Below are 20,036 nucleotides of genomic sequence, written 5' to 3'. Positions count from 1 at the left end.
AGAGGAAGAATGCCTTGCATTCAAAACTTAAGCAATGACAATGCCTGGAAACTTGTTTTTAGTTTCCCCATATGGAAATGTCTGACACGTAGTTCAATTAAAATACCGTGGCACCTTGCATTCAAAATGTAAACAAAGACAATGCCTGGAAACTATTGAGTTTTCCAATACGGAAACATCCTACACGTAGTTTAATTAAAATGCTGTGGCACCCCAGAATTTCACTCGCATCATTGGCAACAAGTATGGGCATAGAATTTAGAAAGAAGAGTGTTGCCTTTGCGTTTTTATTCTTTCGACCAACCTACTTCCACGAGCAATAGAAATGTGAGCAGAGTTTTGAAGTTTGTCTCTGTGAACTTCTGTAATGTCCCTCCAGTGGACACCGAAAAATCGATTGTGGCGTAGAAATCACCAGCACAGCGCTCCAATTTGGGGTGTGATTGAAATTTAAACTAGTTCTGGTGCATAACAAATACACACTTAAAAGGAGGGCTACCTGACTAGTCCCTCTTACCAGATATTGCAGTCATACAATAAAAGTGCCTTTAACCCTACTAATTAGTTTCACTACGGGCAGGACGGTCATGAAACATCTCTGTAATACCATGGGAGAGCTTGGTGAACTGCCCAGAGAGATCACCTACATCAAGCAAAGGGTAGCTATTGAGCAGTAGAGGCTGGAACATGTACAGACATCAAGCTACTGATGAAAAAGTTCCTGATGCAGTGTTATGAAAAGCATTACAAGAAATGCAACTAGTAACATACTCTGAACAGCTCAGTGGGGCTTTGAAATTGCAGCAATATCTGGCCCTTGCACCAGTAAAATCTTTATTATCAAACTGAAAGCGAGCAGAAAGCACACTGGGTGCTGAAATTTCAATTCAATGTAAGGTGTACAGGGACCAGTAACTTAATTGCATTTTAAAATATTTCTGCAGTTTCATCAAAGAGGCTACGGTCTTCTAGAGTAGTGATCAGGTGAAAGCACTGCTAATTGTATTGGCAGAGGGTAAAGTACTACATGCTAGTGGCAGTTCATTCAGAGCATATAACTGTTTTTCAGTTCAATTCAATGTAGCTTTAGTATTTCCCAGAGCAGTGTCAAACGGGATCTACCAGCTACAGGCTATTATGAACAGTATAAAACAAGCAGTCACTGCTGTATAAATTATTGCACAACCATGTCTAGACATTGTACGTCCCTTGTGCTATGTGAAATAAATTCCAGGATGAGCAGAAACTGAAGACTGACTCTTGCTAATATGCTCACTTCAGCTGAAGTATGTATGTCTCTTATGGCCATCAACAAAATTTCTCTATTGGTGGTTAACTTCCAGTGAGAAACCTGTGGTGACACAGATGTGTGTAGAGAAAGGTTAATTTGACCCAGCCTATCTGTCGTAAGCGCAGGAAACACAGAATAAATGTTTTCTGTGGATCATGGGACTGTGCGGCGTTTTGCGCTTTCAGTACCTAGTCAGATGGCATCGTCTGGCTTTATTTTTGGAGCCTCTTCTGCATTCTAAGTCACAGCTGTTGGCATTCCATTCATTTCATTTATTCTTTTTCTCTTTTTAATATTGGGGCCATTTAGGCATGAAATACAGAGGAGGAGGTTAACACAGAAATAAGAAAAGATTGCTTGCGTATGCAAGCATTACACAAGGTGTTCAGTTAGTGCTGATTTGAAGCCTGAATGATTAGTTTTGAAGGACAGCATTGCTGGGCAGGTAGTTTCGTTCATGGCTCTTGAATCGCTTGGATGTGCTTAGAGTCAGTCGTCATTGCCAGTGTCTGCCTTAAGACATTCAATTCATATTAATCAACAGTGGTTGAGCAAGAAAACCTCAGGCTACAGCTGGCTTTCCAACAAGAGGACTTCGCTTTATCAGGGCAACAGCAGTTTTCCTTAGCAGGGCTTTGAAGCTTAACAAAGAAGCTTGAAAAGGACCACGCAACAAGCAATGGAACGCTCGTTGTGTGGTCCTTCTGAAGCCATAACATTAAGAGACAGAAAGGCAGCAGCATGTATAAACGGGGGTAGCCAATATTCTAGTTCGTATTTAGGGAAGAAGCAATCGAGTTTGGAAGGCAATGTAATGTGTAAGGCAGGTAACCCATGATCTATTGGAGTTATGGAATGAATGCTGAGAGAACAGAAACGGATGGCAGAAGATTGAATCGTGGGATGAAATTAGGAAATTTGCAGGTATAGCTTGGAATCAGCTGGCACAAGACAAGGGTAACTGAAAAATTACTGGTAGCGTCCTTCATCCTGCAGTGGATATGCATAGGCTGATGATGATATAGCTTCTTCTTGCTTAACGGGCAGGAAAACTAAGTGGGAAGAAAAGAGTAAGGTGAGCGCTGGGTAAACGAGGTGATGATTAAATGGAGGAATTAGTAGTGATTTTAGGGGTAGGTGCCTTTTAAGTGGTGGTTAGGAGAACCTTTGATTTTTAACCAAGAAAGCAAAGCAGGTGGCAGGGTAAGAATAAATAGACTAATGTAAGTAGGAGATGTAAAAGTGGTGTGCTTATTGTTGCCAGAATGGCGGGAGGTAAGCAGAAATAGTATTAAGACAGTTGGAAAAAGGGTTAAGGTAGAAAGAAACAAGAAAAAAAAATCTTAGAGTGGTAATCAAAAGGTTTAAGGTTCAGAGTAAAAAGTGTGAATAGGGTAGTGCATGATGGCTATTAAATGATACTAAAATTAAGTAAAGGATGACTAATAAGGGCTGCTAAACCACTCCAAGCTGAGCTCGAAGGTGAATAAGTGGTTTCTGTTTTGCCTTCACTGTTCTCCTCACAGGCACCCTCTCCTCTTTGCCACATATTTCTCTAGAAGGCACATGGACAATACATCAGTACTGAATGTTTGGTTGGTGCTCCTTTCTTGATCGAAAGCACCGTTAAATCCCGTTTATCAGGATCCCATCACTCTTCAGCTGCAGGCTGTTGCTGTTACATGCACAGTGCAATACACACTTCACGAGGTGAAATTATTTGATTCCACACGAGGCAAGCGGGAACATGAAGAGGAGTGGGCATGTGACTGCATGGCAAACACTGTAAAAAAGTGTACACCCTTTTGGGTCGTATCTTTTCCCCAAGCAATAATTATCTGTCTTGCTTGTGTATCTTTTCTTGAAAACTGTGCGCTCACTACTTTCCTGTCAAGGGTGCTACGTTATGCTGGTAACATGCATGCTGTTGGTGGCCTGGAAGTACCAAGCACGCAGCATTAAAGAAAAGAAATGCTTGCAAGAGAGATGATTATTTTAGGGGGACAAGATTTTTCTCAGAGCAAAGGAGTGCTAGCAAATTGATCACAACCAACGTCCCTTGTATATGGACCAATATTTTACCCTGTTGGTGTCGCAATGTCTCAAGAAAGGATTCTGAAAGCTAGAAGAGAAGCAGCCGATTGTTTTTTAAATTATTGAAGATAGATTAGGGCTCCTTTAATAAAGCGTAATTAGTAAAAGCAAACATAGCTTCCTAAAGTTCTGAAGATTTTCACCCTTAAAGGGAGAGGAAGTCTAAATAAAAACCCTGCCAAAAATACTCCATCAGAACCCATCTTACAATGACTGTGAACGTAATGCATTTAGCATTGAACATAGCAACGGGAAATTATAAAAAATATATTGCGACATATTGCCACCATCGAAATGAGTTGTGTATGAGGTGTGTACTGCAGGAGGATCCCTCGTTAGCCCTTCCCTAAGAACACCCGGCGCCATCTAGCACTGCTGCCACAAAGCCTGCACAAGGCCTCCGAAATGCATGGTGCGTCGGCGCGTGTGAACATTTCTTTCTGGACGCACTGCACCATCTAGCGGAACCGCTGAGAAGTCCATGTGTGGCGTCCAAGATGAGAAACGCGGTGCACTGGTGCCTGCGAACGCTGAGGATTGTTCGCTCGCCTGCCGCACACTCAGTGGCACGTACTTGCGATGACCCAAGTAGGCGAGCGGTTCACTGAAGAGCAGCACATACCTCATGCATTCATGGCACGGCTCGCTAAAGCGGTGGCATAAAAGGCATTAATTTAAAAGTGGCTCATACCCACTGCATTTGTGGTGAAGCCTGCTAATGCGTCGGGTTGCTGTCCTTGAGAAATCCTTGTGACAGGGATTCGATTCCATTCACACTGGAAAAATTTAGGGGAACTTTTTCATTGTTGTAGAGCAGCACATTCCCAGTGGCACATACCCAGTCACCCCAGTTTGCATCAAAAAGATTCATTGAAAACCAGCACACTCTAAATGGCTCATACCCAGTGTTCCAAGTTGGCGGTAAAAAGTTTCTTCGAACAGCGGTACCTGCCGGTCCCGCATCTGCACTGACCCATGTCAGCATGAAAGAGGTTCATTGAAGAGCGGCACGTATGTATACGTTGCCTTATACTCAGTGACCCAGGTTAGTTCAATGGTTGGTTTTGAACCATGTTCCCTCAGGACAGCAGTTTGATGTGCTGCCCATTCGACCACAGATTACCCAGTAATCCAGGCAGGTATGGGAATGGTTACATACTTGCATAGATAAAGCATAGCCCTTGGAAAATGCATGATAAGATTGTTAACACATCAAAAAGTGCCCTTATTGAAATGTTGATTCAGGGTGAGAGTTTCCTTGTTTGTGCATTGTTTATCAATTGGTCCAATGTACGCTGGACAGCCAACACTGCTAGTGAACATTTACTTTTGTGTATGCCTCGCACTTAGAAAAATATATATTTGTGTCAGAGTAATTAAAATCTGCTTACAGGCTTTGTGTGCTATGAGTGTTTTAGGTCGATGCATGTCAATTGGAATGCATGTGCAAAGTAACCACCAAAATTTGGCAATAGGCGGGAGGCTCGTGTACGTGCGTGCACCGCACAAACTGTGTAGTCGCCCCAGTGCAGTAGGCACGCTCGAGTGAACTTGCCTTTGCACACCCTTGCCATGCCCTAGTTAAGCCATGTCACAAATTTCACTCACTTCCTGCCTTTTCCAAGATAATTTGCAAGTGTGAAAACCCCATGCACTGGCAAGCGCTACCTGCACAGAAATTGGTCAAACTAAAATTTGGCACGTGGTGTGATAACGCTTATCTGTCTTACATTAAATGGTGTTGCTTGCATTCACTGTGATGTACCCACACAATAAGTCCCACGTAGTGTTCAAATGACACAGATATTCAAGAGCTTCCTATGAATTCCAATTCACAAGAACCCATAATGAACTACAAGGTGTGTTCAGGTGACAATCATGCCAACAAAAGGCTGTATAATTAGCATAATAATTTTCGTTTTTTTGATCAACAAACTGAAATATTCACAGACATGTCACGAGTGACTATATATATATACACAAAGCCTGAAATTGAATATGCTTCACTTTGCGAGAAGCTCTGGCACACTGTGGGAGGTAATGTGCAAAGCAATGGCACTCAAGAAGTGAAAGATTGTAGCCAGCATAGCACAGCCTTTACAATAGTAGGACGTTCTTGCTGGCTAGTTGGTTAAAACTGCGCAACGAAAGGGGACACACAGAAGGAACACACAATACTGTGCAAAAAAAATGCGGACATGCAGAAGGAACACACAATGCACCACCAGTGCAGAAGCCTATGCTTTGATGACCAAGAATAAATAGCTGGTTGTCTGCATTCGTGTTGTATTGTGTGTTCCTTCTGCTTGTTCTCATTTTTTTCGGGCAGTTTTAACTTTCCTTCATGCCTTTACAAGCCTGCTGCTGTTCGAAACACTGTCGAGGCATGAATCAAAAGCAAGAAAAAAAAAAGAGCAAGATTGCACAAGCTATTGATATCACAGTTTAGCACGTTGGAGCATTTTTATGACCTACTTCAATGACACAACAGAATGCACATATGATTCTAAGGCTGCTCATCAAGTCGGAGTACCACTGAAAATGACGCAGTCACATGCATATTTGATCACATCTGTAGTCACACCACAGTGAGTCACGCACGTGATAAGTGAACACGATTTTTCAACTCCTCAGGTGAAGGATGCAGCATTTTACCAATTGTGTACTCCAACTTGTTCAATGAAGTTGTGCAAGGACAGAAGCTACTGCTTAAACGGAAGGTAGCGAGTGACCAAATTTCAGTTGAAGTTTTGCAACTTCAGTAATAGTACTGAAGGGCTCTTACAGCACTCTGCCTGCCTTATATTCAAAGCTTTACTTACTGAAAAATTAATAAGGCTTTGTAATACTTTTTCAGATGATATAATGCTGATTTCAGCCAGCTGTCGCAGAGGAACAAAGCATATTTTGATTTAAATTGTATGTTTGATGCGAAATTTTTATTCAGACTAATTTCACTTTGTCGAGTTGGCATTGGAGAACCACATAGACTACAATTTTCTTGAGACAGGTCTTATATAAATGAGAGGTACTAGTACATTTATTTGTGAGCTGCATGCTTTGCGTATGTGGTGCAGTAATTATTATAAGTCTGGTAACTACCATTAAATTACAATTTTGGCTTAAATGGCTTCTGCCAGTGTTATTGGCATGCCTAATACTTTTGGCACACCCAATAAGTGCCCTAAAGAAATTAAGCGGGTGGGAAAGGGGGCGTAGTTAGAAATTTATCACTCAACAAACCAAGAACCTTTGGCTGCAGTTTTCTGTCAGCATGCACTGCAAATTATTGGCACCTGCCGTGCAAGATAGCAACACTAGTGTTCAGTCTACTCCTTGGCTGAATGGATTTAGTCTTTTGGGGCAGTCTTCTTTGGTAACTTATCTTTCTTAAATGTGCCTCACTAGCTGTAAGGTGTTCTTATGGGAGTTTAAGGCATGATAAGATATAATAGCACAGCAGAGCTGGACTTAATGCATAAGTGATCACAGAAGTACTCTCTCGCAACTGATAGGTTTATTTAAGAAGTGACGTAGATACTTAATCAATACTGCAATGACAGATGTGCTTATGTTGTAACTGAAGGATTTGTTCAGAAAATAACATTGATAATTAAGCAAGATTACCAAACAGACTGCTGTAGAAAGAACACCTGGTATGTACACTCGGCAAAAATGACACAGGATACAAAAGCATATGTAACTTAAGTTTTTGTTATGAACTGTGTAATCTATATAATTGAGGGCCAAATCTGCAATGAGTTTCTGTGCATTGTCATAGCAACATGTTTGTATGCCACGATATGGAGCCAATGTCTCGTGATTGCATGTCTGTTATCACTCTTGATAGCAGCTATAATGGATGCAGTTCTATGTCTCCTATTGGAGGATGTAGAATTAAATACAGGGCCCGTGAATGCAGTGCAGTGCAACCAAATGACAAACATTGAAAGAAAACAGGACAGGAAATAGTGCTCATGATGTTAACAGAAATTTCAACGAGACAAAGTGAATTAGAATCCAAAATTATGGGCTTAATAGAGAAGACCAGCATTGTGGAAAGTCATATTGCTTGGTTGGGAAAATTCAAGGTAAACTGATGGCTAAACTGGATGAGTTAGAGAATAGAAGGTATAGAAAGAATTTTCTCTTTTTTGGGGTGCCTGACAGAGAGCATAATGAGACATGGGAAGCGTCTGAAAAACTAATTAGTGGAATATGCAAAGATGTGATAAAACTTGATATTTCGGTTGAACAGGCTCATCGCATAGGCGTTTTCAAAGAAGATAAAAACCGGCACATAGTAGCATGCTTATCACGGTGGAAGGCTAGAAAAAACATCCCTAAGAGCGCTTCCAGATCAATGGGCACTTCGTACAGCATCTCTGAAGATTTCAGCCGAGCCGTGCAAGGAAAAAGATGTCAGCTTTTGAATTATGCAAAAGGAAAAGGTGAAAACAAAGAAAATCGTGTTCGCTTGAGTTATGATAAATTGATCATCAATGGGCAAGCGTTTGTCTAGAATAGCAATATGCGGGTGCCAGTTCCATATCAGGCACATGCGCAACTGGATATAGACAAATGACACATTGCGAATTCCGTTTGCCCCAAAGATCACCCAGCGCATAGCTCGCAGCCTGAACGGCTCTCTGTCCTGCTTGTAAACTGTCGCAGCATAAAGAACAAAGTCGAAAGCTTCATGTCTTTAGTAGCCACTGTTAAATCTCAGATCCTGATAGGCACAGAATCGTGGTTAGACAACACTATACCTAATGTAGAAATCTTTCCACCAGGTTTTACTGTCTACCGGAAACATAGGCATGGACGTGGGGGGGGAGTATTTATTTTGATATAAGATGCATTGTGAAGTACATAAATTTTATTTGAGAGCAACTCTGAGTCTGTCTGATTCCTTGTGAAATTACCCAAAGGAAATAATGTGGAGTATGGGACATTCTACGGCCCACCTGGCAGCAGCGACACATTCGGACTGCTGTCTGAAATGCTATCTCTTATGCCTAGTAGCATATTTCTAGAGGGTGTTTTTAGTTTGCCAGGCTTCAACTGGAATTCCGGATGTGTGGCTGGTAACAGGTCCCGTATTTACGCAGGGTTTGAAGAACTACTTGGATTAAATAGATTGAAGCAGTACATGCTGGAACCTACACGAGAAAATGCAATTTTAGACTTAGTACTCTGCTGTTTGCCCAGGTATTAGTGATCACAGGGCAGTTGTCATAAAACTTAACATTAAATGAGTATGGATGGTACAAATTCTGCAAAGACAAGTGTACAGCTACAACAGAGGAGACTATGCTGTTATTAGAACTGAACTTGAACGTTTCTTTTCTACTTTCCAGTGTCTGTCAAATGCACACCATCTGTTAACTTTATGGTCAGAATTTTGCGACAAAATACTTCAAAAATACTTTAAAGAAAAACAGAAACCTAGTTTAACGTAGAAATACGTAAACTTATAAGGAAAGCGATACGAGCGTATAAATATTTTTCTCCCAACACCAGTCTGGAAAATCAGAAATGCTTGATACTAAAGATAAATAATTTACTGAAAGCAACAATTAAATCTGTGAATAATACATTCTTTGTGAAATTAAAGAGACGCTTAAGAGAAAATCGTTTTGGAAATATGTAAAACAGAATTGAAAAGAAGACATATCTATACTTTATTGAACTATTGACACCAAAACCGTGCCGTCGGACTACCTGAGGGCAGAATGCTTTAACCAGTATTTCCAATCTGTGTTTTCGCAAGGACCTGCTAAGGAGACTTCACTTCCGAATAACGCCAATCAGAGCAATATGATGCCAGGCATTGAATTTGATGTTAGTGGTGTCGATGCTTTATTATACCATTTAGATGCAACTAAAGCAATGGATCTGATGGAGTCTCTCCAGTGATCCTTAAAGAGTGTCAGAGCAACACTGCTCTGTACTTAACCATCATCTATAATCTCTCCCTTGAAACAGGCCTCATCACCAATGATTGGAAAATGGCAAGTGTGGCACCTGTTTTTAAATCGGGCAATAGAAAACTCAGAGAAAACTATAGGCCGATTTCAATAACGTCAACATATTGCAAAATATTCGAACGCATTTTATATAGTAACATAATTGCATTCCTCGACTCAAGTTCTTTCTTTACACATTCCCAGCATGGATTCCAAAAAAGTTATTCCTGCTACACACAACAAATAGAATGTCAGCATTTCATATCCAAAGCCATTGACCATGATAGTCACGTAGATGCGGTTTTTACTGATTTTCATAAAGCGTCCCATAAGCTCTTAGGTATAAAACTTGCTGTGTTAAATGTAAACAAAACCTTCAAAATTAGATACAAAACTACCTAAATGAAGAACCCAATCTGTCGTTTTAAACAATGCGAAATCTTCATCAATAACCGTGTCTTTGAGTATTCCTTAGGGAAGCGTACTGGGGCCCTTGATATTTGTAATCTACATAAATGACATTGTCAAAAATATTACGTGACCCATAAAACTATTTGCCAGCGACTATGTGATGTACAGAGAAATTACTACTAAAAATGAAATAGATACTTGGCAAATGGATTTAGATAAGGTAGCGAACTGGTGTAAAAAATGGAACATGAAGTCAAATACTAAAAAGTGCAGTAGCAAAAGTGCAGTAACTTAAGTGGCAAGCTTATTGACATACAGTCAAAATACAAGTACCTAGGAGTTTATTTCACCGAATCATTCACTTCGCGTAAGCAGACTGACATTGATGTATCAAAAGCAACACGCAATGTGCGAAGTTAAGAAAATTTTATACTTCTTACATGTCAGGACAATAGATGATTATGCCTGTGTAATATGGGATCTCTATCAAGATTACCCCATTAATAGATTGGAAAAACTACAGAACCAAGCAGTAAGATTTGTTTGTAATAATTAGAACTTGCACTCTAGTGTTTCGGACATGAAGGCCACTTTGGGATGGGATCTGCTACATGTACATAGGCTGAAGCTAAGGCTCAAACTATTGTGCCAAATATGTACAACAGTCAGACAGCTATCAGTTGCTACAACTATCTTCTGGAACCAAATTACATATCCGCTCTCTGTGCAAAGCATAACATACATAATAACTCATTATGAAAAAAAGGGGTGAGGCGTGCAGACAGGACGCAAGAGTAGAGAAGTGGACAACACGAACGCCGTGTTCTCTACTCTTGTGTCCTGTCTGCACGCATCACCTCTTTTTTGCATAATGAATCTTTACCAACTAGCTCAGCTTTCTGGCGTTCTAATACATAATACCAACAACAAAATCTCGGCCTGTAACTGCAGAACAAGTACTTTTCAATGAAGCTTGCATTGCCTCACTCGTGTTGGCATCGGTGTTGTTGAACAAAAAAAAAACTCAAGCCACACGAAAATAAAAACTGCTTGGCGGGCTGCGCATTCGCACCACCGACCTCCAGTTTGCAAGACCACCACACTAACCGGTTCAGCCACTGTTTTTTTTTCTTTATTGTTCAGCCACTGTCAGTTCATCATACGCGCCCTTTAAAGTGGGGTTTTATATGCATGAAGAAGTAGACACAGCGCAAGGCACGAGCCAATCACAGGCATCCCCTCCCTCCAGAGGAGGGAAAGGGTGTGATCGCGTGTTCGCTCGCCTCGTGCCCGCCCTTTCCTGCCAATTCACGCCCTACAGTCAGATAGATAGGGAGGTTGCGTTTGATTCATTCTGCCGAAGAGCAGGCTGCGTGGAAGGAACGGCAGCAGCTGGAGTGGGCCTTGCATTGTGCGTTTGGCCGAAGAACAGGTGGCGTTTGAGGAACTCGCCCGAGAAAGGGTTCGTCGTCGACATGCCGACTTCGCCATGAGGGTGCGCAGAGCCGAAGCACTGCGACAGCAAAGAGCCACTGATCCCGAGCTTCACTTTCAGTGCCCGTCTTCACAGTAGTGGAAGGGCTGGCAATTTTTACTACTTTTTTCCCCAGATCAGTAAGGCAATGGAACAGGTTATCAAATTATATAGTAAATGTGTCATATAATGAGCTCTACTATTCTATGCTGTAATATAGCTCCTGTAAAACAATTGTACATGCTCTGCCTCCTGAAAACCTGTTTGTTTTCACCTTGTATGCTTCTCTAAATGCTATTGCAGTGCTTTGCTTGTCAGTATGTTTGTGCAAAATGCTTTTTTTACCGGTTGTACTTTGTTCCCCCTACGTAATTCCTTTATGGCTATGTAAATATTCTGTAAATAAATAAATAAATAAAGAATAAAACACCAAGCTGTGAAATAAATGTACATTATTCTTGTTCCTTGTGTCTCTGGCTACCCAGCCAGCCACCAATGGCAATCTAGTATGGCCACAGCTACAGCAGTTTTATATTCTTAATCATGATTAAAGGTACAAATGAGTGTCATTATTAAGTGTTGCTAAGTTAAACATCACCTAAACTGAAAAAACCTCAAGGACATGTTATGTTTCCTCCTGTGAGAAAGCAACATTTGGTTAACATGTCTTTTTACCTTGAGCAGAGATGAAAAATGCTTCCATGATTTCTCTCATAAGTTGGAGTTTCTACTGATGCCGTATGTTTCTGATTGAATATAGTCTATAATTGTACATCCACACATGCAAAAACTAACAGCCACATCCGATGTAGTGCTGATATTTCTTATCTATATAACCATCAACTGACCCACACATCAGTCCTTGTGGAGATTAATTATTCCTTTACTGTGATAACATCACTGTGATGAGACTCTGTTTTCTCTTTTTCTTTTTTTTTTGCCAACATTGTATGTCACATTGTTATACAAGATGTAGGAACTGTTGTAACCATAGCAGGATATATTTATGTCCGCATGCCATTATTACAGTAGCGCTGCACTGTGTCGTCTGCTAGCAAGAGCGTGCACGAAGCCTGCACTTCCAGAGTAGCAAGTGCAGGAGAATTGTGAACTCGTGCAGAACTTGCCTTGCACGAAGTCAAATCGAAGAGCACAATGCATAGTGCATGCGTTGCACTCCCTTGAACTAGCGTAGAAAGTGCAGCCAAGTCAAAGAGACCAATATTGTGTGCTTTTACTAGATACAGACACAAAATGCTCAGAAATTCTACATTTTTTTTCAGATCCTGCAGTCTGTAAACTTTTCAACTCCACCTGTGTGCAGCAGCTTTTCCCTAAAGATATATTCCTCTTCTGCTGCAGTCTGGTGAGCATGCAGCGAACCCGCTCCGAAATCTCCCGACTTATCAGAAGAGACTCAAGGGCTGCGAAAGGATGCCACACTGGTGCTTTTATTTGCTCTTTGTTTCCAGACACCATTTATGAAGGAGCGAGCTTCTGAATATGTACTGTCATAGGTTGCCAGTCAGGAGCACAGTTCCGATTATTAGCAAGTAGTACTATTTAGTGAAGGAGTTGCATTCAGCTTTTTCTCTTTCTTTTTCTGTAATTATCCTGCTTAGTATGATAACAGACATAATATCCTCCACTTCAATAACATGTTAACGGCACTGCAGGTTTCTGGAATAAAGGACTGCTGTCTGCTGTGAAAGTAACAACGCTGTGTAGAAGCCTAATTAAGGATTCATGCAGTTAATAAGACAGGCAAGAAGGCAGAATACAATAAAAGGCATACAACTTTGTGTGTGATGGCAGATTCCGCCACCCCACACCGTTTCATACACATCAGGCAATGCTAGAAAGGCTAGACTTCTCTCACTGCTTGCATTCATGACAAAAAAATAGTGCACGACTTTAAAAAGAAAGATATAGGTAGTCATCACGTAATTTGACGTGACATTATTATACCATACTTTATGTTACAAAATATGATGTAATTATTACACGGAAGGCATCGCAGATGTGAACCCATTAACCATTAACGTGCGGAGCAACACACTTCTGTGACAAGCAACCATGGAACCCCCACTTCCAATCGCAATCAAATCATAGTATGTTACGAACAGGAAGCACGAAGGCACACAAACACATGATTTGACATACCGTATATACTTGTATAAGAGCCGCCCTCATGTAAGGGCCACACCCCCACCTTGGAGGGCAAAATATTGGAAAAAAAATTCAAAACGTCTGCCAGAAAGTGAAGTTAGTTTCGTTGCCGCTAGATGACGCTAGCTGTTTTTCCATCGACGCCGCTCGGACGGCACCACGGCGCCTTTATTTCTTTGCGTGATGCGTCGTCCCAACTGTGTTGGCAGTGTTTCCAGTCAGATCGGTGGCATTTTAGTCTCTAGAGAAGAGAGCCCTGTTGGGGCCAACGCTGATCAAGGAGGATAGGCCGGCATCCGGTCATTTACTCATCTGTTACCCTCTGCTAGAGTTGCAGAAATAGTGTGAACCTCTAGCAGGCCGTCATCGGCCCAATTTGTGTAAGGGCCGCACCCAGCCAAGACTCTACAAAAAACAAATTATGGGCCTTACACGAGTACATACAGTTGTATACAAAGTAGATATACCATAGTACTTTTTGCAGACCAAGAACAACTGCACTGTGAAACACAAGGAGCAAAACTCCTGTGACCCCAATACTTGCTCAGCCTCTGCAGCATTGCCTGCAAAGTATGAAATGCAGTGTAAACCACTGTATAGGGTATTTTTTAGCTGCACAAAATTTTTAAGGCTTACTTGCGGCAGCTAGCACAAGTCCAACTATTGATTTAAATTACTCAATGAGGCAGCCATTGCTACCACAAGAAAAATGCTTCATGTAATAACATAATTATGCTAAGTTTCTAATTACTTTACGGCACATATTTCAATCTACAGATTGATTGCAGCTAGTGAGTATGCAAGGCATATCAACTTGGAACGAATTCTGAGTATGCTTCAATGAACTGTCAAACTCGCGGTAAGAATGCACTGTTGTTCCACTTACTTTTCTAAGGAAGTGCTGTTTAATGCATTGAAGTACAAAACTGGATACCAACACATTTTGCTGGACACTTTGAAAATTAATAGCTCAAAAGTGGCAGAGTCCTGAGAATTCATTCCAAGTCAACATGCCTTGCATACTCACTAGCTACAATTCATAGATCAAAATATGTGCTGTAAATTTAAGACCTAATCAGCATTATATTAATTATTCAACTAGGAATTTTGATTTCTCTTAGAATTAATGGCCACCTCATCAAGTAATTTAGATAAATGTTCAGAATTGTAGTGCCACAAGCAATTTAAAATTTTTTTAAATTTTAAAAAGTCATACTGAACTACAAAAAGGCCCTCAAAGAACAACCTTCGGAGTAGTTCCCAAGTGCTTATGTGAAATCACTAGAAAGTGTCCAGACTCAAAATCGCATCTTTTTATTGTGAAAATTATATGGACACTCCAAGCATATTTCTGACGTCGGCGTCACTGTGAGATTCTGTACAAAGCCCAAGGGTGATAAAATAGTTGTCGCGCGCTGTGTGTGTGAGTGACAGAGGGCAAGGGTTAGCCAGCGATCCGGGCTCAATCTCGCGCACGCAAGAGAGAAAAACGGGGTGGAAGCACACCATCTTTTGTCGCACTCAAGGATCCAGGGAGGTGAAAGGAGGGAGGGCATGCAGCTGCCTGGGCAGCTTTACCTTGAAAGCCATTTGCAATGGGGACAGAGTCCACCACGCTGTTTTTTCGCAGCTTAGTTTGTGTTCATGTCAAATGCAGCAAAAAGGTGAATTCGCTCGCTGCTCCCACGCTTCCTAACTCCAGCGTTTTGACAGCAAGTTTCCGCAGTCATCGAGTGAGATGTGTTCATGTTTGCTTGTGCGCACGTGACACCATGCTTGGTAATTTAGCTAGTATGCCTATGTTTACAGGTTTATACGGCTGATGAAGCTACTATCCTTACCTCGTATAGCTGTCCACTAATTTGCTATTGCAATCCATGCTTCGCCTTTCGGGCAAAACTGTGACTTCTTATGTTTATTGTTCCATGGACTAAAATCTAAGATTTGACAGCCACTAAATTTGTCATAAATCATCACGACTGCTGTGGCAATGTCTTTTGCTGTCAGGTTTCACAGACTTCAGTGAAACTTAACAGCAAAAGGGAGATCTATGTTACGTGTCAATGTGCCACCACATGCATATTTCTGAAATGCGAAACTACCAGTCCAATGCTTTTTGAAGCGACAGAACCTTAAGGTATCCTGAACAATGAATGTTACTCATGAACTGGGTGCTGGTTTTGACAAGAACTGTGTTCTGTTCACCTAGGGAACCCATTCCCCCACCCCAATTGGCAGCTGTCCCATTTTCTACATTGTGCAAGACCATGTCTGTAATCATAGGTGACTGTCGTTTCTATTCTAAAAAATCTGACACACAACACAATCTCTTGCAAAATATACACCTTTATATGCTATCAATCCAGCCTTATTACAAAGTTCACACTCCTTTTAGAAACAATTCGGGCCTCAAGCTCAATAATGGCTTGCTAAGAGCCCAAATGAGTTTCCGCAAAGGTCAGCTGCAGCATAAGAAAGCTGGCATCAGCTGTCATTAGCCACAGATTACATCATCAAAGGAAGTGCAGCTAGTGATTCTTGCAGTGCTCGCAAAAAGTTACAACAGCCCACCAAGAGATTCCAAATACCAATTCAACAATAGAAAAATTCATAAGCTGTTGCAGCTTCCAGGAATGTGTACCACAGTGAAGCAATCTTCCTTCAGTTAGCAGAAGTGGTATGGATAGCAAAACCCAGGGCCACTGGGAAGCACTCTTAAAAGACATCACTAGACCCCACGGTGAGAAAATGAGGCCAATTCATGTTTGATCAGCTCGTGCTTCCACACAATGGCCAGCTCTTGCTTGCGTAATAACCACAAAATTCTCAACATGTCTGAAAACTGACGGCAAAAGTGCAGCTATTACACCTGCCTAGCCTAGCCTAGCCTAGTGCAAGATGAGTGCACTCATGAAAGGGCTGTGCGAAGCTCTTGCATCAGCATAGAGCCAACAACCATCTTGTCACAGTTCACCGTAAGTGTGGCCTTGGCCGAGCCCTGCGGAAGACGCACAGTGACCAACACCAAGGACCCCGAAGCCAAGGTCTGGCCCGCAAAGCGCACCCATCCGGGCTGTTCATTTTCAACAGCCAGCACGTTTGCAGCACGATGAACGCGCTGCCGCACTTTCTCTGCTACCTCTGTCATCTTTTCGAGACTGCAGCTGTGTTCATTCATGCCTCGCAGCCTTCCCTGCTGTACAAGAAACTCATCGTGGTTGATGCGCACTGGGCGCAAAATTTCACCAACGGGCGGCTGAAGTGTCAGTGTATGTCGCGCACCATTTCCTACAACAACCTCCAAGGTCACTGGCTGAGTGCTGTCACCAAAATCTATGCCCAAGGTTGCAAGACGTGTAGCACCAGGTGCCAAAGGTTCAGATGCTATGCCTCGAACCTCAGAGGAGATGCCAGGGCCAAGGCGGTCGGTAATTTGCACCCCCGGCAACTCCTCGTCACTGTGGTTAGCCAGTGTCACTTCGACAGAAGCCATCTTGGGCGAGAAGAGGTGGGGTGTCCGGCTGAACCTGTAGTTGATGGCTAGACCGGCTCCAGACACCTTGTTCAGGAGCTCTCTGCACTCGGCTGGCACATGAGCAGGTGCTGACACGGCAACAAAACGAGGTGCCTCTGTGCGTCCTGCCACTGCTGTAGATGCCGCGGCACTCACTGGCTGCAAGGTGGCAGCAATGGGCGCAGTGCTCATGTCGTCCAAGTCAAGGAGGAGGTCCAGGTTGCTCCTCGAAGCTGGCACCTTTTTTGGCTTTGCCACTGGTGCTTCACTGCTTGAACTGGATGTATCCGACTCCTCACTTTCACTGCTCGAACTTGCACTCGAATCTTTTGCACTCTTTGCAGCTGCAGTGCCATTGGCGTGACTGTCACCAGAACCAGATTCATCTGAGCTCTCACCAACTCCACTCTCCTCGGAGTCATCCGATTCAGTTTCACTTCCAGAAGCTGTCTCCTCGTCTGACGACCCATCACTCGAGCCTGAACTAGATTCATCTGCTGAATGACTTGAGTCAGTCTCAGAGTAAAAGGACTTCTTTTTGACAACCTGCTTCTTCTTTTTAGAAGATTTCGCTTCCTGCCACACCGAAGGAACTTCCACATTACGCACCGATGTGTCCGGAGCCACCTCCGGAAAGTCTGGGAGCTCCTGGTAACCATTAGCCTTGCCATTGATAAAGTGTGAGAGCGAACCAATCTGGTAATGGTCTCTATCCTCATATTTTGATTGCAGCACAGGTGCCGGCTTGGATGCCAACAAAAACTTCTTAGCATGCTTGTGAAGCACACCACCAGTGTCACCCTGAGGCATGACCAACTGACGCAGAAACCGCACCCTGTCTCTGATGTCATAGTTCGGGTCGTACTTAGCAAGGCTAAACACATACTGTGTGATCAGCTTCGTCTGCTTTGAGTTGGTCAAATACAGCTTAGCAGCAAGGTTCAGTGTCTGCAATTTCACAATGTCTTCCTCCTGAATAAATGTTTTGGCCACCTTCCGAAGTACGTCAGGAGCAATCTTGGGCACACGGTCAGCGTATTCCCCCAAAAGCCACAGGATAGAAGCTCTTGCCATAGGAACTGCAATGTTGTCCATGAGCTTGGCCATGTGGCCAATTATGTCCCGGTGCTCAGAAGGCTTCATTTGAAGTAGCTTCTTAATGACAACTACACTTTCCGCAACGACAGCTTCATTCCTGTTAGAGAGCAGGGCCACCAACCCATTAAGGCAGGTGTCGGCCACCTCAGGGATGGTGCTGGCACAGCGTCCGATGGACTGGATTGTTGCTGCCACAAACTCAGTGTCAGAACTGGCCACATAGGTCTGAAACTCGCGCAGTATCACCGGCACATTGGTCTCTCCAGCCAAGTTGGTTAGAACTTCCAATTTGAGCAACTTTATGTGTGTAGGGTCGCTCGAGCGCACAAAGAAGCTGCGCAGGAATGGCTCGAATAAGCCGCGACATCGAATCGACATCGTGGCCACGTTGCTCAGGACGACTGTCTGGATCTCGCGGTGGCTTCTCAGCAGCCGAATCAAAGACTTTACCACCAGCGCTACTTCCGAGCGCGGCGCAAGGTGATAGTACAGCTGCGCCACGGCCATCACGACCGCAGAGTTCCGGCTCTGGAGCAGGGGCTTGCAGTTGCGCAGGAGAAGGCGCAGGTCCGGGTCTATGCCGGGGCCACGGTCTTCGTCGTCGTCCACGCCTGGCCGACCGGTGTCGTCTGCGTCGCCCGCCCCGGCAACCGACGAGGAAGCGTTGGGGTCGACGAACTGCGTCCTCGCGTAGCGGGTCAGCATCAGAATGATCTCGACCTGACCCCACTCTTCGACGTCGACGAGCAGGTTGCACAGCTTACGATAGTTCCGATGCACCAGGTCGATGCGCTCGGGACACACTTCATCGAAGGCCATGACGGCGCTGCCGACCACCAGCGTCGTCTTGTCGGCGAGCAGCTTCTCGATCACTTCGACCAGCTGCTCCTTCTGCTCGGCATCGAGGCGGTGCAGCTTGGGGATGGCGTGCGCCGCCGTCTTGCGCACATATGGCGACATGTCGCTCACTGCGTCCTTGATGGCCAGCATCATGATGGGAACGATAACGGGGACGCGGATGCTGGACAGCACGCGCAAGGCACTCGCACGGATCAGCTGGTTGGGGTCGCGCAGCGCCCGTTGGAATGTCGAGATGGAAAGCAACGCCAGGTCCTGCTGCTCCTCCGCGTAGCGCACCAGGTAGACGTAAACGAGCTTCTTGACTTCGAGGTTCTTCGAGACCACGTTCTTAACCACGGCCGGGAACAGCTCGGATGCGTCCTTACCCTTCGCGATCATGCCGATAATGCGCTTCATGGCCTCCAGCTTAAGGCCGTCTTTGCTGCTGTCCAGCATGTTCTTGAGGTCCTCGTGCCGACGCAAGTCCGAGGAGAAGAACCCCGGAACTGCCTCTGTCGCTGTGGCGGAGGCGGCGTCGCCCGCCTCGTTGGGGTGTCTCGATGCCATGGCTGACATTTGGCCGCCAGCAGATGGAGAGGTTACTTGATCCTTGTAAGCCCACGAAGCTATCATATCCACAGTCACGCAACGCTGCCACAAAACCCCGCTGGCGAGCTCCGAGCCTACGAAGGCGGCAGGTCACGCCCCGGGTCACAAGAAGCACGCGAAAAGCTACCGGTGGCAACGCTCTTATCAGACGCTCGCAGCCATGATTATCACCGATTCACAGCGGAAAAGAGAATTCACGAGAGAATGACGTGTGAGCACGGAAGCGGAAATTTGACTGCCGCGTTGATGATGATGGTAAAGTGGCCAAGTATTCTCCGATGGTGAGTGCAATTTTTTAAAGTTTGTGCCAGCGTTTGGTGGCTCAAGGCAGTAGTTGAAGTTAATACTAGCAATATAGTGCCTGGAAGTATATTCTAAGCATTCTACTAGCAACGTCAGAACATGTTTCTAAACTAGCAGATTGACCTTCCGTCGTCCGTAGGCATTAATATCGGTGCTATTTTTTATTTTTTTACCTACATTATCTACACTTCGTGTAGGCGAGTGTCGTGTCGGGCAGAGGCTATGACGTCGTGTGCTGCATTGGCTGCACTTGGCGCTGTCTGC

The 20,036-nt window shown here is 43.8% G+C and overlaps 2 protein-coding genes across 3 annotated transcripts in view; one reads left to right on the top strand and one right to left on the bottom strand.

The window, feature by feature from the left end:
- Positions 1–15,736: 15,736 nt before the first annotated feature.
- Positions 15,737–19,636, bottom strand: rb (adaptor related protein complex 3 subunit ruby). Its single transcript, XM_065452869.2, has one exon. It carries the CDS (start codon positions 19,491–19,493, stop codon positions 16,317–16,319), a length of 3,177 nt encoding a protein of 1,058 aa, XP_065308941.1. The 5' UTR covers positions 19,494–19,636; the 3' UTR covers positions 15,737–16,316.
- Positions 19,611–20,036, top strand: part of LOC135919149 (uncharacterized) — a 39,448-nt gene continuing 39,022 nt past the window's right edge. For both annotated transcript variants that reach the window (XM_070536276.1, XM_070536274.1), the window contains exon 1: positions 19,611–19,750. In XM_070536276.1, coding sequence (XP_070392377.1) covers positions 19,748–19,750 — 3 coding nt within the window. In that variant the 5' untranslated portion in view covers positions 19,611–19,747. The remainder of the gene's footprint in view (positions 19,751–20,036) is intronic.

This window comes from Dermacentor albipictus, chromosome 3, assembly GCF_038994185.2.
Source record: "Dermacentor albipictus isolate Rhodes 1998 colony chromosome 3, USDA_Dalb.pri_finalv2, whole genome shotgun sequence".
NCBI classification, from domain to species: Eukaryota; Metazoa; Arthropoda; class Arachnida; order Ixodida; family Ixodidae; genus Dermacentor; species Dermacentor albipictus.
Note: the sequence above shows the minus strand (reverse complement) of the source record. Positions and strands in the feature narration are given on the sequence as shown.